The 17221-nt window shown below is 30.4% G+C and overlaps 1 protein-coding gene and 1 non-coding gene across 2 annotated transcripts; both read left to right on the top strand.

Annotated features, from left to right (window-relative positions):
* The first annotated feature begins 8091 nt into the window (after window positions 1–8091).
* On the top strand, window positions 8092–8198 carry LOC131177706 (small nucleolar RNA R71). Its single transcript, XR_009147042.1, has one exon. It is a non-coding gene; the product is annotated as a small nucleolar RNA R71 (small nucleolar RNA).
* Window positions 8199–16156: 7958 nt separating this feature from the next.
* LOC110661972 (uncharacterized GPI-anchored protein At3g06035-like) lies at window positions 16157–16897 on the top strand. Its single transcript, XM_021820832.2, has 2 exons — window positions 16157–16238; window positions 16350–16897. Exons 1-2 carry the CDS (start codon window positions 16157–16159, stop codon window positions 16895–16897), a joined length of 630 nt encoding a protein of 209 aa, XP_021676524.2.
* Window positions 16898–17221: the final 324 nt, after the last annotated feature.

Here is a 17221-nt window from a genome sequence, read left to right as displayed (position 1 = left end):
TGAAGAGTCTTCATTTTAGTTTTGAAGAAAATTAAAAAAAACCAATTATTTTGAAAAATCTCTTAAAAAATGCTTACTACTTCTAATCCAAAGATCCAAACTAATTTAATCATTAATAATAGCTTGGTTTTAGACTATATTCTTAATAAGCTATACAATTCTCATTATTATTTCCTTATCTTGAACAAACACCACACTCACAGAAAGAAGAGAAGGTGGAGGCGGAGATGGAGATGGAGGCAGAGGTGGAGATGGAGGTGGTGGCGGCTTTTTTGTCAAAGCTAATAACGGTTTTATTTTCAAAGTTGGTTTTGGTTATTATTGGGTGGCGTGTTTATTTTTAGGGATGCTAGTTTTTGGCTGAACTGCATTTGGCTTGGTTTTCTTGGTGATAATGAACTCTCTTTTAAGGTTAGGTTGAAACACAGAAAGTTGTTATTGTCGACACATGAGATTTGGGAAAATTCTACTGTGCATCGATGAACCTATTCATGGTGCTATAAAATTATATCTAATATTTTATAATTAATCGAAATTTATGTTAATCAATATATTTAAAAAATACTAAAAAATATTTTAAAAATATAACTAATAATATAATAAATCAACAAATGAAGTTCATTTAAGAGAGAATTTTATATAGGCAGTTTAATTGAAATGGTAAGTTAGTAGGAGTTAAATATGTAAGTAATTTAATAACAGCTTGATATTATTTAGTAGTTATAATTTTTTAAAATTTATTTATCTCTACACAATTAGTTAATTCTTATTTATTTATAATTTTGTATAGAATGAAATTACCACTATATAATTATTTCATTTAAGAAAAGAAATAATATAAAAAAAGTGATCTATTCATTAAATTCAATCCACTGTTAATATAATATAAAATTCATAATATATAAAATGTATGGTAAAATTTACTTATTAAATATATTAATCTCATATTTTCATGTCTTGAATTCGTGACGAAGCAGTCTAGGTAAAATCTATTGGTCTTATTATATTCTTTTCAAACTATAAAGAAAAATTTTATATTAGGTGAGAATTATTTAAAAAAAAATAAATCGCTTAACTATAAACTGAAAGCACAAATATATAAATTTTATTATTTCATATAAATCTCACTGATGTGTGTGTAATCCGCAAGTGCACGGGTCACAGTAGTATAGTTTTAAAAAATGATATCGATCCCACAGGGAATTGTGCTTAAATTGGAAATAAAAGTATAAGCTAATTAGAATGACAAAAATTAAAGATGTAAAATGAAATTTGGAATTAAAATTGGTATTTGAGGAATTAAAACTAAATCAAACAATTAACTAAAATTAATTAAACTAGATTACCAAAAATTAATTTGAAATTTCTATTTATGAAATTTGAGAGGAATTAAATCTAAATTCAATAAAAAATAAAGTGATTCTAGAGATTGGATTTTTCAATATTGTTTGCATGTGGTTTATCCCTAATTTAGCCAAACACATGAGAATTGCAATTTTGAGGGAAAATCAATTCTTAAATTTTTGAAACCTTTTTCAAGCATTTCAAAGTTGGTTTTCATTAAATCAAACCATGTTTTCACGGTATTTCAAACCTAACAAAAACCCATTTAAAGCTCTAATTGATTTTTGGAAAGTTCCCCTTAATCCTCTTAGCTTATCTCTAACACCAAGAAAATAAAGTTTATTGCAAGATTATCTATCCCTAATATTCACTTTTCAGTCCATCTATTAAGGATTAAAGCTTAACTTAATGAGGGCCCATTCATCAAGCAAGGCAACAAGCTCACAAGCAATAAATCAAAATGTAACAAATCCCATTTAAATGGCTAAATCAGTTCAAAACCACAATACAAATCAATATTTACAAACCCATCTCTAGAATCTCAATCAACTACTCACTATTCATAGTTTTAAGACAAACCCAAATGTATAAATGAAGAAATAATGGAAATGTAAGCTAAAGGGTAGAAAAACCAGAAAAATTGCGTAAGGATCTGCAGAAAAGTGCAGAAACGTGATCCTTGCTGCTGCTGGAAAAATGCAGAACGTGCTCCCTCCTTCTCTCTTTCTAATCTTGCCAAAAATGCCTCCCTTGCTCTCTATGGAAAGAAAATGATAAATGAGACTTTATATAGGTGAGGGGACTGCCCTAGAATGGGTAAAAAAGAGGAAGGTTCCAGAGAAAGTGAGGTAAAAAGCCAGAGTAACGGAAATGCCACGTCAACCATTTCCAGTAAAAATGACATAAGCCGAGTCAGTTGTGTCGTGGGTTGTGTCGCGGGTTGTGTAGCTCTCGGCCTGAATATCTGACGATCGACACAACTTGCGACATAAGCTAATTCGGTTGTGCTGCAGGTTGTGTCGCTCTCGGCCATTTTTTTACTCAACTTCAAAATTTTTGCAATTCGACTTTAATCTCCTCCAAATGGCTACTCTGATCAAAATACATCAAATTTCTACAAATTTACCCTACAAAACAAATAAATTCCAAAAATTAAACTAAGAAAAGTGAAAATTGCAAAATTGACTAAATATATACTAATATCTATAATAATGGCTATGAACAAGGGTAAATTATGTGCAAAAATTACACCTAAATGATGATATAAAATGCATGTATCAAATTCCCCCATACTCAAACTCTTGCTTGTCCTCAAGCAAAATTTCATTGAAACTCATTTGGAAGGGAATAGAATCAGTCTTTGAAAACAAAAAATTCACTAATCCAAACCACCAACTTACCTCTAGCCACCAACATTCCAAGTTCCCACCAGCAAAAGCACAAAGAATGAAGCAATCACTCTCAACAATTACAAAATAGCTAAGAATTAACCAATCAACCCAAGCAACAAATACCAACCAACTACAAGAGTCAATTGTGCCAAAACAAACCTAAATGAAATAGATAGCCAATGTGTCTCAAATAGATGGTGAGTAATGTATGGAAGATTATATTGCCAAACCCATATGCAAGCATAAAAGATCTAACTCTACTAATGTAACAAGCATTTTTCAAAGAATCATTAGGTCTTTTTAAGGGTTGTAATGGGGTCCAATAGGGTAAAATTGTGTTTAACAAAGAAAGGGAATAAGGTAAACAAAATATGAGAATAATATTAATCATGAAACTCAAAGTGCATCCAATATTTTATTTTATTTTATTTTATTTTATTTTATTTTATAATAATTTTTTATCAAGAGGAAAGAAATTTACAATGAGTCTCAAGTGCTATCACAATGATTATACAAAGGGACTACTTTTTATACTTATTTTATTTTATTTTATTTTGATTTTGTATGTGTTCCTATTTCATGTCACACCCAAAATTACCTTTGGGATATTTTTGTGACCTTTTCATCTTTTCACAATTACTCTAGCACTTTTCAAGATGTTTCAATCCTCCGTGTTTTTTTTTTTATGCACTTAATTGCTAAAATATTATTCTCATAAATAGGTGGTAGTGTTTAGGTTTAATGGCTAGGTAAATGATTTGGGTTCTAAAGAAATTAGGAGATTAAGGTTCAAGGGGGTTTGCAAGGGTTAAAATGAAATTGAGGTAGGTTAAGGCTAAATGTGAGGTTTAAAATATGAAGGAATGCCTAAATCATATTCTTATCAAATGCAAGTTAAAAATTTCGCTTTGAAAGATCTAAGATGCTTGTTCTAGGAATGGTGAGACGACAAGGACTATTTTCTTCCTTAAAGGCTTATTCAGACACTCAAAACTCAAAATAACTAATCAGAATCTGCATACCTAGATGAATGTATTAATTTTCAGCTATTAAGTAAGAGAAAGAATAATGCTTAAGACTTTGTACCCAGCTGGAACTTTCATTCCACTAACCATCTAAAGGCAAGTTGGACTGCTTGAATAAGTGGCTTATGGATTTCAAAGACTGGTTTAAAAATTCAAAAATTTTAAATGAATGAATAAAATGCATGAGTGTATAAATGTATAGTCAACCTATATGCAACTAAGTATGTGTAACTAAGTATATGAGGCTATATGCAAGTGTATGTATGTGAATATGTACAAGTATCAAGTAATGAATGAGTATGTCATTATATGCAAATGAAAAAGGAAAAAAATAATTTTTGCAAAAAATTTACTCTCTCCCCCATACTCAGAACGAACATTGTCCTCAATGTTAAAAGAGTGCAAGAAATGGGATAATTGGGTTATATGTGCAGAAAATGGGTAGCTCATATGTGCATAAAGAATTATTACCCTGTTGCATAAGCGATAGCACAACTTGTGTTGAAAGTGACACAAGCTGAGATGAGAATTGTTACCTCATTGAAGTGCAGCCAATTTAATTAAATAAAATTTGGACAGCTGCTGCACTCATTGCAAAAGAAACAGTGCAATGGAATCCATTAAATCAATTAAACTCAAAAAGTTGAAATAGGAAGTTAAGCTCAAAAAATGTAACCATCAAGTGTGAATTCGAAGTAGCACATAAAAGCAAGTGAGCAATGTACTAAAAACATAAAAGAAAAATGTATTTTATGAGGAACTAAAAAAACTGAATAAGTAAATGGTTCAAGTAAAATAAAAACAACACAAGCAAAATATTAACTAAACAAGTTCAAAATACTAATTAGTTAAGCAACGAAAATAAAGACATGAAATGTTTTTTTTTTTTTTTTTTAGTGGGCTTTTTGGGCTTTGGTTGGGGTAGCTGCTGGCCCATTCTGGTGAAGTGAGTTCTTATCCTGCAAAACAAACAGGCGACACAAGTTAGAACATAAGGATAGGGGGGTTGTGTCGTAGGTTGTGCAACAATCTGCCCAAAAGGGTGCCCAGCGAACACAAGCAACGACACAAGCAAACCCGGTTATGTCGCAGGTTGTGCAACAATCTGCCCAAAAGTGTGCCCAGCAAACACAAGCGACGACACAAGCAAACCCGGTTATGTCGCAGGTTGTGCAATCTGCTGCCCAATTTGACCAAATTTCATAGCACCTAAAAAAATTGAAACAAATTAGATTTCAAATGATTAAACCTTCATAACATGAATTCTAATTGTTCAATTTGTCATGTTCATCAAATTCTCATAAAAAATAATTTTTCAAAGCACCAATTCACACATCCAAATTCAAATAATTTTCCTTTTAATCCAAGATGTCAAAATTTGAAAAAATTTTCTCTTGAAATTAACAAAAAAGGGCAATGAATCTAGCAATATGTACTAGCAAATACTCAACAAAAGAAAGATGAAAATTATAAGTGAACAAATTTAAAACTAAAAATTTTAAAGCTAAAATTTAAAGCTAACACAAAAACAAAATTTTTTTATGCTCATTTGTTTGCAATGAATTGTATCCCATATGCACAAGGAAATTAGAACAATGTTAAACTCTGAATAAGGAGTATAGAAAAACTTAAAACAAATATATATATGAAAGAAATAAAGAATCAATGAAAAATTGGGAGTTATGCACAAAAATGCTAAGTTTAGGTCTTTAGCTTGACCATACTCACTCAAGATTTTATGGAGAATGAGAGAGATAGCAAGTTGCTATCTTCTCAATTGGCTCACCAACTGAATAGTGCCTCAACTTTTGCCCATTTACCTTGAAATTACCTGATTTTTCACCAAAAATTTCCACAGCACTATGAGGGAAAACTTTCACAATTTTAAATGGACTGGACCACCTTGATTTTAATTTTCCTGGAAAAAATTTTAACCTTGAATTGAATAAGAGAACCAAATCTCCTTCTTTAAAGTCCTTTTTCTTGATATGCTTATCATGCCATTTTTTAGTTCTTTCTTTATAGATCCTAGCATTTTCATAAGCATCAAGTCTTAATTCTTCTAACTCATCAAGTTGTAAAAGTCTTTTGTGTCCAGCAGCTTGTAATTTCAGGATTTCCTTTTTCACAACATCCTTCATTGTAGGATTCAATCTTCTTTGGTGTTCAATGGAAGGTTTACTATTTGGCTCTAGGAAAATCCTATGCATACAAACTGTTGGGCTAATTCCCTTTATATCATCAATTGCATAACCCAAAACTCTTCTATATTCTCTCAAAACTCTCAACAATTTTTCATTCTCAATATCAGTCAATGATGCATTAATTATAACGGGATATGTTCCATTTGGTCCAAGAAAAGCATACCTGAGATTGGAAGGAAGTGGTTTAAGATCTACCTTTGGGCATCCTCTACCTTTAATGATGGTGGTTTAATCTCCAAATTTTGCACTTCTTCAAGTTGAAAAATTGTGGTTTCAGGATGTGGTGGAGAGCTCTCCAAGTGTTGTGCAAAAGTAGCTATGTTGTGATTATCATCATCAATGTTCCCACCATGGACTAAGCAATTTTCAAGTGGCTCATGTGGATAGCTTTTTCTGAAATGCTTTTGAACAATCTCATCAATAATGTCTACCCGCAAACAAGACTCAACTTCTTCATGTTTCCTTTTCATGGCAGGATTGATGTTGAATATCATTTGATCATCTCCCACCCTAAGCGTCAATTTCTCACCCTTTACATCAATTAATGCACCAGCTGTTACCAAAAAGGGTCTTCCCAATAAGATATGAACTTTTGTGTCTTCTTCCATATCTAAAATGACAAAGTCCACCGGAATGTAGAATTTCCCAACCTTGATAGGCACATTTTCAAGAATGCCTTCTGGATACTTAATTGAACGGTCAGCCAATGAAAGATACATGTTTGTGGGCTTCAAATCTCCCATATTCAACTTCTCATATATTGAAAGAGGCATTAGGCTGACACTAGCTCCAAGGTCACATAAGGCATTTGCCACACAATTATCACCAATATGACAAGGAATGGAAAACACACCCGGATCTTTGAGTTTGGGAGGTAACTTCTTCTGAATTATAGCACTACATTGCTCTCCCAAGTTGATGGTGTCATAATCTTCTAGCCTTCTCTTGTTGGAAAGAATCTCCTTCAAAAACTTGGCATAACTTGGCATTTGGGATAGTGCCTCAGTGAATGGCACATTGATATACAACTTCTTTAGCACTTCAAGGAATTTGCCAAATTGTTTGTCTAGCTTATGCTTGATGAATCTTTGAGGGTAGGGAAGGGTGGGCTTGTAAGGTTCAGGTGGGATGTATGGTTTCTCTCCTTCATCTTGCTCACTTTTGCTTTCTTCTTCTTTTTCATTTTTCTTGCTCTCAACTGAATTTTCTTCTTTTGTGCTCTCTTTTTCTTCTCTCTTGTTTTCACTCTTTTGACCAACTTTTTTACCACTTCTCAAGGTTACAACCTTACATTGTTCATGAGAGTTTTGTGGTTGGCTAGGTAGTTTCCCATAGGAATTGCTTCCCGATGAGCTTGCTTGTTGAGCCAATTGAGTCTCTAACATGCGGTTGTGGACTTGTAATTGATCCATGGTTTGTCTCATGTGTTGCATTTCTTCCTCCAATTTGCTATTCATCTTGCTTTGTTCAGCAAAAAATTTCTCCATCATGCTTTCCAAGGTTGGCTTCGGTTCATGAGGTGGGAGGGATTGTTGTGCTCTTGCTTGATATCCAGGTTGTGGTTGCCTTATGGGCTGAAATTGAGGCTGAAATTGAGGCCTATTCTGCTGCACATACTGCTGGTTATGAGCATAGTTTGAGCTTTGACCTTGTTGAGCAAAAGTTGCTTGTGGTCTCCATGTTGAGTTGTTCACATTAGAGTAAGCATTTCCCATAGGTTTCTGTTAATAACCTCCTGCATAAGCAGCTTGTTCTTGCAAATAATCATCACCATAAGAAGAGTAATCAACTCCACAACTTTGAGTTCCATCTGTGTAGGCAACTTGTTGCACAGTTGTAGGAGTTGAGGTTGTTGCCTTTGTGCAAAAATCACTAAGAAGCTAAGTCAACTGATCAAATCTTGCATTCATGTAGCTAACTGAGTCAAGTTCATAAATCCCAGCCTTCTTTGGCTCAAGTGCTCTAGGATTTCCCCACAAATGGGTATTATGAGCAATCTTCTCTAATAAATCATAGCATTCTTCACTTGTCATTCTCATGAAATCTCCTCCTGCTTGTGAATCAATTGTGTTTCTTATGGCTGGAGTAACTCTGGTGTAGAAATTCTGAACAATCATCCATTTGGGTATTTCATGATGAGGACATTGCCTTTCAAGCTCCTTAAATCTCATCCAAGATTCATATAAAGTTTCATCATCTCTTGGTTTAAAAGCTACCATCAAATTCCTCAAATGAGTGGTCTTCCCAGGTGGGAAAAATTGAGATAGAAAAGCTTGAGATAGCTGCTCCCAAGTAGCTATAATAGCTTGTGGAAGTGAGTCATACCACTCAAATGCTGAATCTCGAAGAGAGAATGGAAATAAGGTGAGAAGAATAACTTGATATGAAACTACATTCTGCGTTTGTGTGCCACATATCATCAAAAATTTCTTCAAATGAGAATGAGGATTTTCAAGTGGACTACCTCCAAATTGTGAATTCTGAACCATTTGAATGAGACCAGTCTTTAACTCAAATTGATTAGCTCCAATGATAGGTCTGTTATCTCTCACATCTGCACATCTAGGAAAAGCATAATCCAACATGGATCTTCTCTGAGGATCATTTTGATTAGCAACTGCATTTTGCCCGTTTTGCTCATTTCCTCCATTGTCTCCACCAATAGCTCTATTTTGATTCTCCATATTTTCTATTGTCTCCTCTTGCTCAAATCTTTGTTGTTCTTCTTTTTTTGCTTCCTTTCTTCTCTTGTATTCCTTTTTGTTAGCTCGGCAGAATTTTTCAATTTCTGGGTTGAACAACAATTCAGTGTCACTTGTGCTTTTCGATCGTCTCATAAACAAGAAAAGTACCTGAAAAACACAAGGAACAATAGTGAAAATAAAAGAAAATAAAAATTCTAATTAGCTTAAAACAATTAAAATCCAACTTAAAAACAAACAATTCCCCGGCAACGGCGCCAAAAACTTGATGTGTGTGTAATCCGCAAGTGCACGGGTCACAGTAGTATAGTTTTAAAAAATGATATCGATCCCACAGGGAATTGTGCTTAAATTGGAAATAAAAGTATAAGCTAATTAGAATGACAAAAATTAAAGATGTAAAATGAAATTTGGAATTAAAATTGGTATTTGAGGAATTAAAATAAAATCAAACAATTAACTAAAATTAATTAAACTAGATTACCAAAAATTAATTTGAAATTTCTATTTATGAAATTTGAGAGGAATTAAATCTAAATTCAATAAAAAATAAAGTGATTCTAGAGATTGGATTTTTCAATATTGTTTGCATGTGGTTTATCCTTAATTTAGCCAAACACATGAGAATTGCAATTTTGAGGGAAATCAATTCTTAAATTTTTGAAACCTTTTTCAAGCATTTCAAAGTTGGTTTTCATTAAATCAAACCATGTTTTCACGGTATTTCAAACCTAACAAAAACCCATTTAAAGCTCTAATTGATTTTTGGAAAGTTCCCCTTAATCCTCTTAGCTTATCTCTAACACCAAGAAAATAAAGTTTATTGCAAGATTATCTATCCCTAATATTCACTTTTCAGTCCATCTATTAAGGATTAAAGCTTAACTTAATGAGGGCCCATTCATCAAGCAAGGCAACAAGCTCACAAGCAATAAATCAAAATGTAACAAATCCCATTTAAATGGCTAAATCAGTTCAAAACCACAATACAAATCAATATTTACAAACCCATCTCTAGAATCTCAATCAACTACTCACTATTCATAGTTTTAAGACAAACCCAAATGTATAAATGAAGAAATAATGGAAATGTAAGCTAAAGGGTAGAAAAACCCAGAAAATTGCAGAAGGATCTGCTGCAGAAAAGTGCAGAAACGTGATCCTTGCTGCTGCTGGAAAAATGCAGAACGTGCTCCCTCCTTCTCTCTTTCTAATCTTGCCAAAAATGCCTCCCTTGCTCTCTATGGAAAGAAAATGATAAATGAGACTTTATATAGGTGAGGGGACTGCCCTAGAATGGGTAAAAGGGGAAAAGTTCCAGAGAAAGTGAGGTAAAAAGCCAGAGTAACGGAAATGCCACGTCAACCATTTCCAGTAAAAATGACATAAGCCGAGTCAGTTGTGTCGTGGGTTGTGTCGCGGGTTGTGTAGCTCTCGGCCTGAATATCTGACGATCGACACAACTTGCGACATAAGCTAATTCGGTTGTGCTGCAGGTTGTGTCGCTCTCGGCCATTTTTTTTACTCAACTTCAAAATTTTTGCAATTCGACTTTAATCTCATCCAAATGGCTACTCTGATCAAAATACATCAAATTTCTCCAAATTTACCCTACAAAACAAATAAATTCCAAAAATTAAACTAAGAAAAGTGAAAATTGCAAAATTGACTAAATATATACTAATATCTATAATAATGGCTATGAACAAGGGTAAATTATGTGCAAAAATTACACCTAAATGATGATATAAAATGCATGTATCACTCACCATATCTAAATAAAATTTTATCAAAAAGATTAACTTAAGATAAAATTTTTTTTTTCTTTTATAACCAAAAAGTTTATATTCATCATATTTACTGGAAAGTAAATTTTTTTAAAAATTAATCAATAAATAATGTGAGTTCTCTTATTCATTAGATTCTGTTACTTATTTGTGCAATGATTTTTTCTCTTCATTAAAAAGAAAAGATTAACTTATCAATAATATTATAATATTAACTTTTAAATTTCATTTAATTTAAAATTTAATTTTAATTTTAATTTAATTTAATTTAATTTTAAATTTTCAAATTAATTTTTTTAATTTATTTTTAATTTTTATTTTTTTTAATTCTTAAATTAAATATTAATTATTAATTATTTTAATTTAAATACAAAATTAATTTATAATTTTTTAAGATTTAATTGACATAAAAAAAAAATTACTAGTATGGCCCAAAGTAGAGCCCACATATGTAACTATGCCACCATTGCTTTATGTTGGTGAGTGATTTTTCTTTTATAGACAAACTTATTACTCTCCAATTTATTTATAAACGATGTGAGAATTTGACATTTTTTGTGATTTATCGACGAATTACCGACTAAATATATTTCGTTAGTAATTACTAATGAAAAAAATTTCGTAGTTTTTTTTTTAAATTTTATTTTCTATTTTCTCTTTAATATTACCTATGAAAAGCGTTTTGTTGGTAATTACCGACGAAAATAATTTGTAGGTAAAATTTTTTACCCTTTTACAATTTTTATTTTCTATTTTCTCCTTAATATTACTTAAAAAAAGCATTTTGTTAGTAATTACCAATGAAAAAAAATTCGTAGTTAAATGTTTTCAGCTTTTTAGAATTATTTTTCTCTATTTTCTTCTTAATATTACCTATGAAAAACTTTTTGTTGGTAATTACTAATGAAAACAATTCGTAGGTATTTTTTAAAAAAAATTTATTCTCTATTTTCTCCTTAATATTACCTACGAAAAGCGTTTCATTGATAATTATCAACAAAACAAATAAGTAGCTAAATTTTTTGAACTTTTTAGAATTTTTTTTCTATAATTTCTCTTTAATATTACCTACGAAAAACTTTTTGTTGGTAATTACCGACAAAAAAAACTCGTAGATAAAATTTTTTTAGGTTTTTAAAATTTTTCTTCTTTATTTTTTTTTAATATTACCTACAAAAAACTTTTTCGTCAGTAATTACCTACAAAAAACTTTTCGTTGATAATTACTGAAGAAAAAGTTTTTGTAGGTAAATTTTTTTTAATTTTTTAGAATTTTTCTTCTCTATTTTTTTCTCTATATTACCTATGAAAAGCTTTTCGTTGGTAATTACTAATGAAAAATTTTTTGTAGGTAAAATTTTTTGAGTTTTTTAGAATTTTTGTTCTTTATTTTTTCCTTAATATTACCTACGAAAAACTTTTTGTTGGTAATTACCGACGAAAAAGTTTTCATAGGTAATTTTTTTTTTATTTTTTAGAATTGTTCTTCTCTATTTTTTTTAATATTACCTACGAAAAACTTTTCGTTAGTAATTACCAACGAAAAACTTTTCGTATGTATTTTTTAAAAATTTTTATTTTTTATTTTCTCCTTAATATTATATACGAAAAGCGTTTCGTTGGTAATTATTGACCAAAAAAATTCGCAGCTAAAAGTTTTTGATGTTTTTAAAATTTTTCTTCTTTATTTTTTCTTTAATATTACCTACAAAAAACTTTTCGTTGGTAAATACCGACGAAAAAGTTTTTGTTAGTAAAATTTTTTTAGTTTTTCAGAATTTTTCTTCTCCATTTTTTTCTTAATATTACCGACGAAAAGTTTTTCGTTGGTAATTATCAACGAAAAGTTTTTTATCAACTAAAAGTTTTTCGTTGATAATATGAAGAGTTTTTCATTGATAATTATCAATGAAAAATTTTTCGTAGGTATTTTTTTAAAATTTTATTTTCTATTTTCTCCTTAATATTACTTAGGAAAAGCATTTCATTGGTAATTACCTACGAAAAAAAAATTCTTAGCTAACATTTTTTGAGCTTTTTAGATTTTTTTCTCTTTATTTTCTCCTTAATATTACCTACGAAAATTTCGTTGGTAATTACCGACAAAAAAAATTTGTAGGTATTTTTTAAAAAAAATTTATTTTATATTTCACTACAAGAAATTAAAAAAATAGCTACAAAAATTACCGACCAAATATACTGAAATTTCGTAGGTAATCAGTGATTACCGATGAATTACCGACGAAATTTTTTCGTCCACAAATACTAGCGTAGGTAATTTTTACCGACGAAAAAAATGTTGTCGCTAAATTTACCGACAAATTATTTAGTAGGTAAATTTAAATTTTTTTGTAGGTAATTTCGTAGGAGATTTTGCTCTTATAAATTACCGACAAAATTTTTCGTTGGTAATTACCGACGAAAATAAATTTTCGTAGCTAATTTTTATTTAATATTTTTTAATTTAATCATTAATTTTTAATTTAATTTAATTTTTATTTTTTTTAATTTAAATTAACTTTTAAATTTAATTTAATTTAAAATGTAATTTAAATTTTAATTTAATTTAATTTAATTTAATTTAATTTAATTTAAAATTTTCAAATTAATTTTTTAATTTTTTAATTTTTTAATTTTTAAATTAAATATTAATTATTAATTATTTTAATTTATAATTTTTTAAGATTTAATTGACTTGAAAAAAATTACTAGTAGAGCCCAACATAGACCCCATATATGTGACTATGCCACAATTGCTCTATGTTGGAGGGTAGTTATTCTTTTATAGACAAACTCACTACCCTCAAATCTATTCTCAAACGATGTGAGAATTTCACATTTTTTGTGATTTACCGACGAATTACCGACTAAATATATTTCGTAGGTATTTTTTTAAAATTTTATTTTCAATTTCTCCTTAATATTACCTACGAAAATCGTTTCGTTGGTAATTACCGACGAAAACAATTCGTAGCTAAAATTTTTTAAGTTTTTTAGAATTTTTTCCCTATTTTCTCCTTAATATTACCTACGAAAAGTATTTCGTTGGTAATTACCGACTAAATACTTTTCGTAGGTAAAATTTTTTTAGTTTTTTAGAATTTTTTTTCTCTATTTTCTCCTAAATATTACCTACGAAAAGCTTTTCGTTGGTAATTACCGACTAAAATTTTTTCGTAGGTAAAATTTTTTTAGTTTTTTAGAATTTTTTCCCTATTTTCTCCTTAATATTACCTACGAAAAGTATTTCGTTGGTAATTACCGACTAAATACTTTTCGTAGGTAAAATTTTTTTAGTTTTTTAGAATTTTTTTTCTCTATTTTCTCATAAATATTACCTACGAAAAGCTTTTCGTTGGTAATTACCGACTAAAATTTTTTCGTAGGTAAATTTTTTTTAGTTTTTTAGATTTTTTTTCCCTATTTTCTCCTTAATATTACCTACGAAAAGCTTTTCGTTGGTAATTACCGACGAAAAATTTTTCGTAGGTATTTTTTTTAGTTTTTAAGAAATTTTCTTCTCTATTTTGTCTTAATATTACCTACGAAAAATTTTTCGTTGGTAATTACCGACGATAAATTTTTCATAGGTATTTTTTTTAAAAAAAATTATTTTCTATTTTCTCCTTAATATTACCTACGAAAAGCGTTTCGTTGGTAATTACCGACGAAAAAAATTCGTAGCTAAAATTTTTTCAAGCTTTTTAGATTTTTTCTTCTCTATTTTCTCCTTAATATTACCTACGAAAAACATTTCGTTGGTAATTACCGACAAAAAAAATTCGTAGCTAAAATTTTTTAGCTTTTTAAAAATTTTCTTCTCTATTTTTTTCTTAATATTACCTACGAAAAACTTTTCGTTGGTAATTACCGACGAAAAATTTTTCGTAGGTATTTTTTTTAAAATTTTATTTTCTATTTTTTTCTTACTATTACCTACGAAAAGCATTTCGTTGGTAATTACCGACGAAACATTTGGTCGTTATTTTTATTATTTGGTCGCTACTTTTGCCACTAATGTTAGGCACCACTTTTACCTACGAAATTGCATCGTCGGTAAACTTTTAGTCGGTAATTTCGTCGGTAAAAATTAATTTAAATTTTATTTCTCTTTTCATCGGTAAAGCGTCGATAATTCGTCGGTAAATTACCCACAAAATTTTGTAGTCGGTAATTTTCGTAGTTATTTTTAACTTTTCTTGTAGTGTTTTCTCCTTAATATTACCTACGAAAAGCGTTTCATTGGTAATTACCAATGAAAACATTTTGTAGCTAAAATTTTTTGTGCTTGTTAGAATTTTTCTTCTCTATTTTCTCTTTAATATTACTTACGAAAAATATTTTGTTGGTAATTACAATGAAAAAAATTCATAGGTATTTTTTTAAAAATTTTATTTTTTATTTTCTCCTTAATATTACCTACGAAAATCGTTTCATTAGTAGTTACAGACTAAATATTTGATCGTTATTTTTTTTATTTGGTCGCTAATTTTTCCACCAATATTAGAGACCACTTTTACCTACGAAATTATATTGTTGGTAAAATGTCGGTAATTTCTTCGGTAAAATTTTTTTTTTTTTGCGTTTTTCTTCTCCATTTTTTTCTTAATATTACCTACGAAAAGCTTTTCGTTGATAATTATCAATGAAAAACATTTTATAGGTATTTCTTGAAAATTTTTATTTTTTATTTTCTCTTTAATATTGCCTATAAAAAACGTTTTGTTGGTAATTACCGATAAAAAAAATTCTTAGCTAAAAGTTTTTGATGTTTTTAAAATTTTCCTTCTCTATTTTTTCTTTAATATTACTTACGAAAAACTTTTTGTTGGTAAATACCGATGAAAAAGTTTTCATATATCAAATTTGTTTAGTTTTTTAGAGTTTTTCTTCTCCTTTTAATATTACCAAAGGTGATAAGAGTAATATTTATGTATATGAAATGTTTTTTCGTTGGTAAGTTGGGGCCCTATGCATATGCAATTTGGGATGCATGCATAGGCAACACATCAAGGTAGGGGTAGCAATTCAGGTTGATGGGTCGTGTTCGTGTCGTATCAACATGCGACACAAATACTATTAAGGTCGACACGAGCACGACACGATTAACAAATCGTGTCAAAAATTTAAACACGAACAAGACCCTTCTATTATACGGATTACACGATATGATACAATTAATATTAAATTTTATTAGGTGTATTCAATACGACACGACCCATTTAATACGAAATAACCCATTTAATACGGTTTGACACGATTTAATCCATTTAACACGCTACATAAGTGAATTCATGGGTCATAAATGGGTCAAATGGGTTAGTGGGTCAATAAGTGACACGAATATTAAATCGTGTCATAAACGTGTCAAGTCGGGTTAGCAGGTTAACTTGTAACACGATACGATTATAACCCTATCATAAATGGGTCGACACGAATTCGACACGAACACGAATAAGCCTAACCCAAACCCTATGTGTTCGCAAGTCATGTCCAAAATTGCCACCCCTCTATGAAGGTGCACCAAAACTTTCATGCATGGCTGCCACTTGCAGGACCGTTTATAGCTGCAACAGATAAAAAGGCACTTGAAGCATTTCCATACTTCAATTTGAGCGTTAGTAAGTTCATTGCCATCTTCTATTTTTTGTATACTATTTTGATCCTTATTTCATGTGAAAGGTATACGTGAGGTCAGCTTCTATGGCCTCTCCTAAACTCGGCCTCCTCCTCTTTGTGCTGCTTCATGCCATTTTCTTGCTCTCTCCACCTGTTCTCTCTGATGGTATTCTCTTTTATCTTTCCTTTTTCTTGGGCTCTCATTTTTTTTTTTTTAACAACTGTAAAACAGAGAAAGCTATGCGTATGGTGGCCTTCATATCCATGCATTTTGCAGGTGAGGAAGACATTGTTCTTCAAGGCCTAAACAGTTACAGCACATCCTCAGGCCTGCCAGCCTTCACAAATAATGAAAAGGCGTCGTGCCTTGCCGATAAAATTGCCGAAAGAGTACTAGAGCACCAAATATGTTCTGCAAGTGCCAACTCCAACTCTATTCAGTTAGCAAACTACCCAGACCTACTACTATACTGTGGCATTAACGTTACCCACATTAGTGATGGTGCAGTTTTGCCTGTTTGCGTGCCCAAATTGGTTCCAACTCTTGTGCTTGCCGGTTATACACAAACCCGGTATGCCAATTACATTAATGACTTGAAGTTCACTGGAGCAGGAATTGCCTCTGAGGACGATTGGATGGTTGTGATTTTGAGCACAAACACTCCGGAGGGAAGCTTCACAGCAGGAAGCCATAGTTTGATTTCCACCACCGAAGGGCATTTTGCAGGAGCTAATAGTTTGGTTAAGGTTGATTTTGGTTATTGCTTGGTTTCTTTCTTGTTGGGTATGCTTGTTAATGCTCAAGTGCCTTTGGCCTGGTTGTAATTATACATGCATTATAAGCAAATTAATGGATTTAAAGATCGACTCGAAGAGATTCTAAATAATTAATATCATTCGATTAATAGTATTTATTGAATGCTTTCGGTTATATAGCAGTGAGTCCCATCCTAAGCACCCTATATTTTATCTATATATTAAAAAGGAAAATTCAACTATTCATAAATTTCATATATTTATCTATTAATAATTTTATTATGACAATTAAACTTTTTACATAATTTTAAAATTTTTACAAATATATATTTATTATTTTTATTTTTCATTTTGAATAAAAATAATACTTTTTGTAAATTAGTATATATTAAA

This window comes from Hevea brasiliensis, unplaced genomic scaffold (assembly GCF_030052815.1).
Source record: "Hevea brasiliensis isolate MT/VB/25A 57/8 unplaced genomic scaffold, ASM3005281v1 Scaf7, whole genome shotgun sequence".
Lineage (NCBI taxonomy): Eukaryota > Viridiplantae > Streptophyta > Magnoliopsida > Malpighiales > Euphorbiaceae > Hevea > Hevea brasiliensis.
This window is presented reverse-complemented; position numbering and strand designations above follow the sequence as displayed.

Excerpts from the sequence above, each read along its gene's own strand:
- LOC110661972 (XM_021820832.2), top strand. The coding sequence starts at position 16,157 with ATGGCCTCTCCTAAACTCGGCCTCCTCCTCTTTGTGCTGCTTCATGCC. Across the intron at positions 16,239-16,349 it reads TCCACCTGTTCTCTCTGATG|GTGAGGAAGACATTGTTCTT; the intron begins GTATTCTCTTTT and ends TGCATTTTGCAG.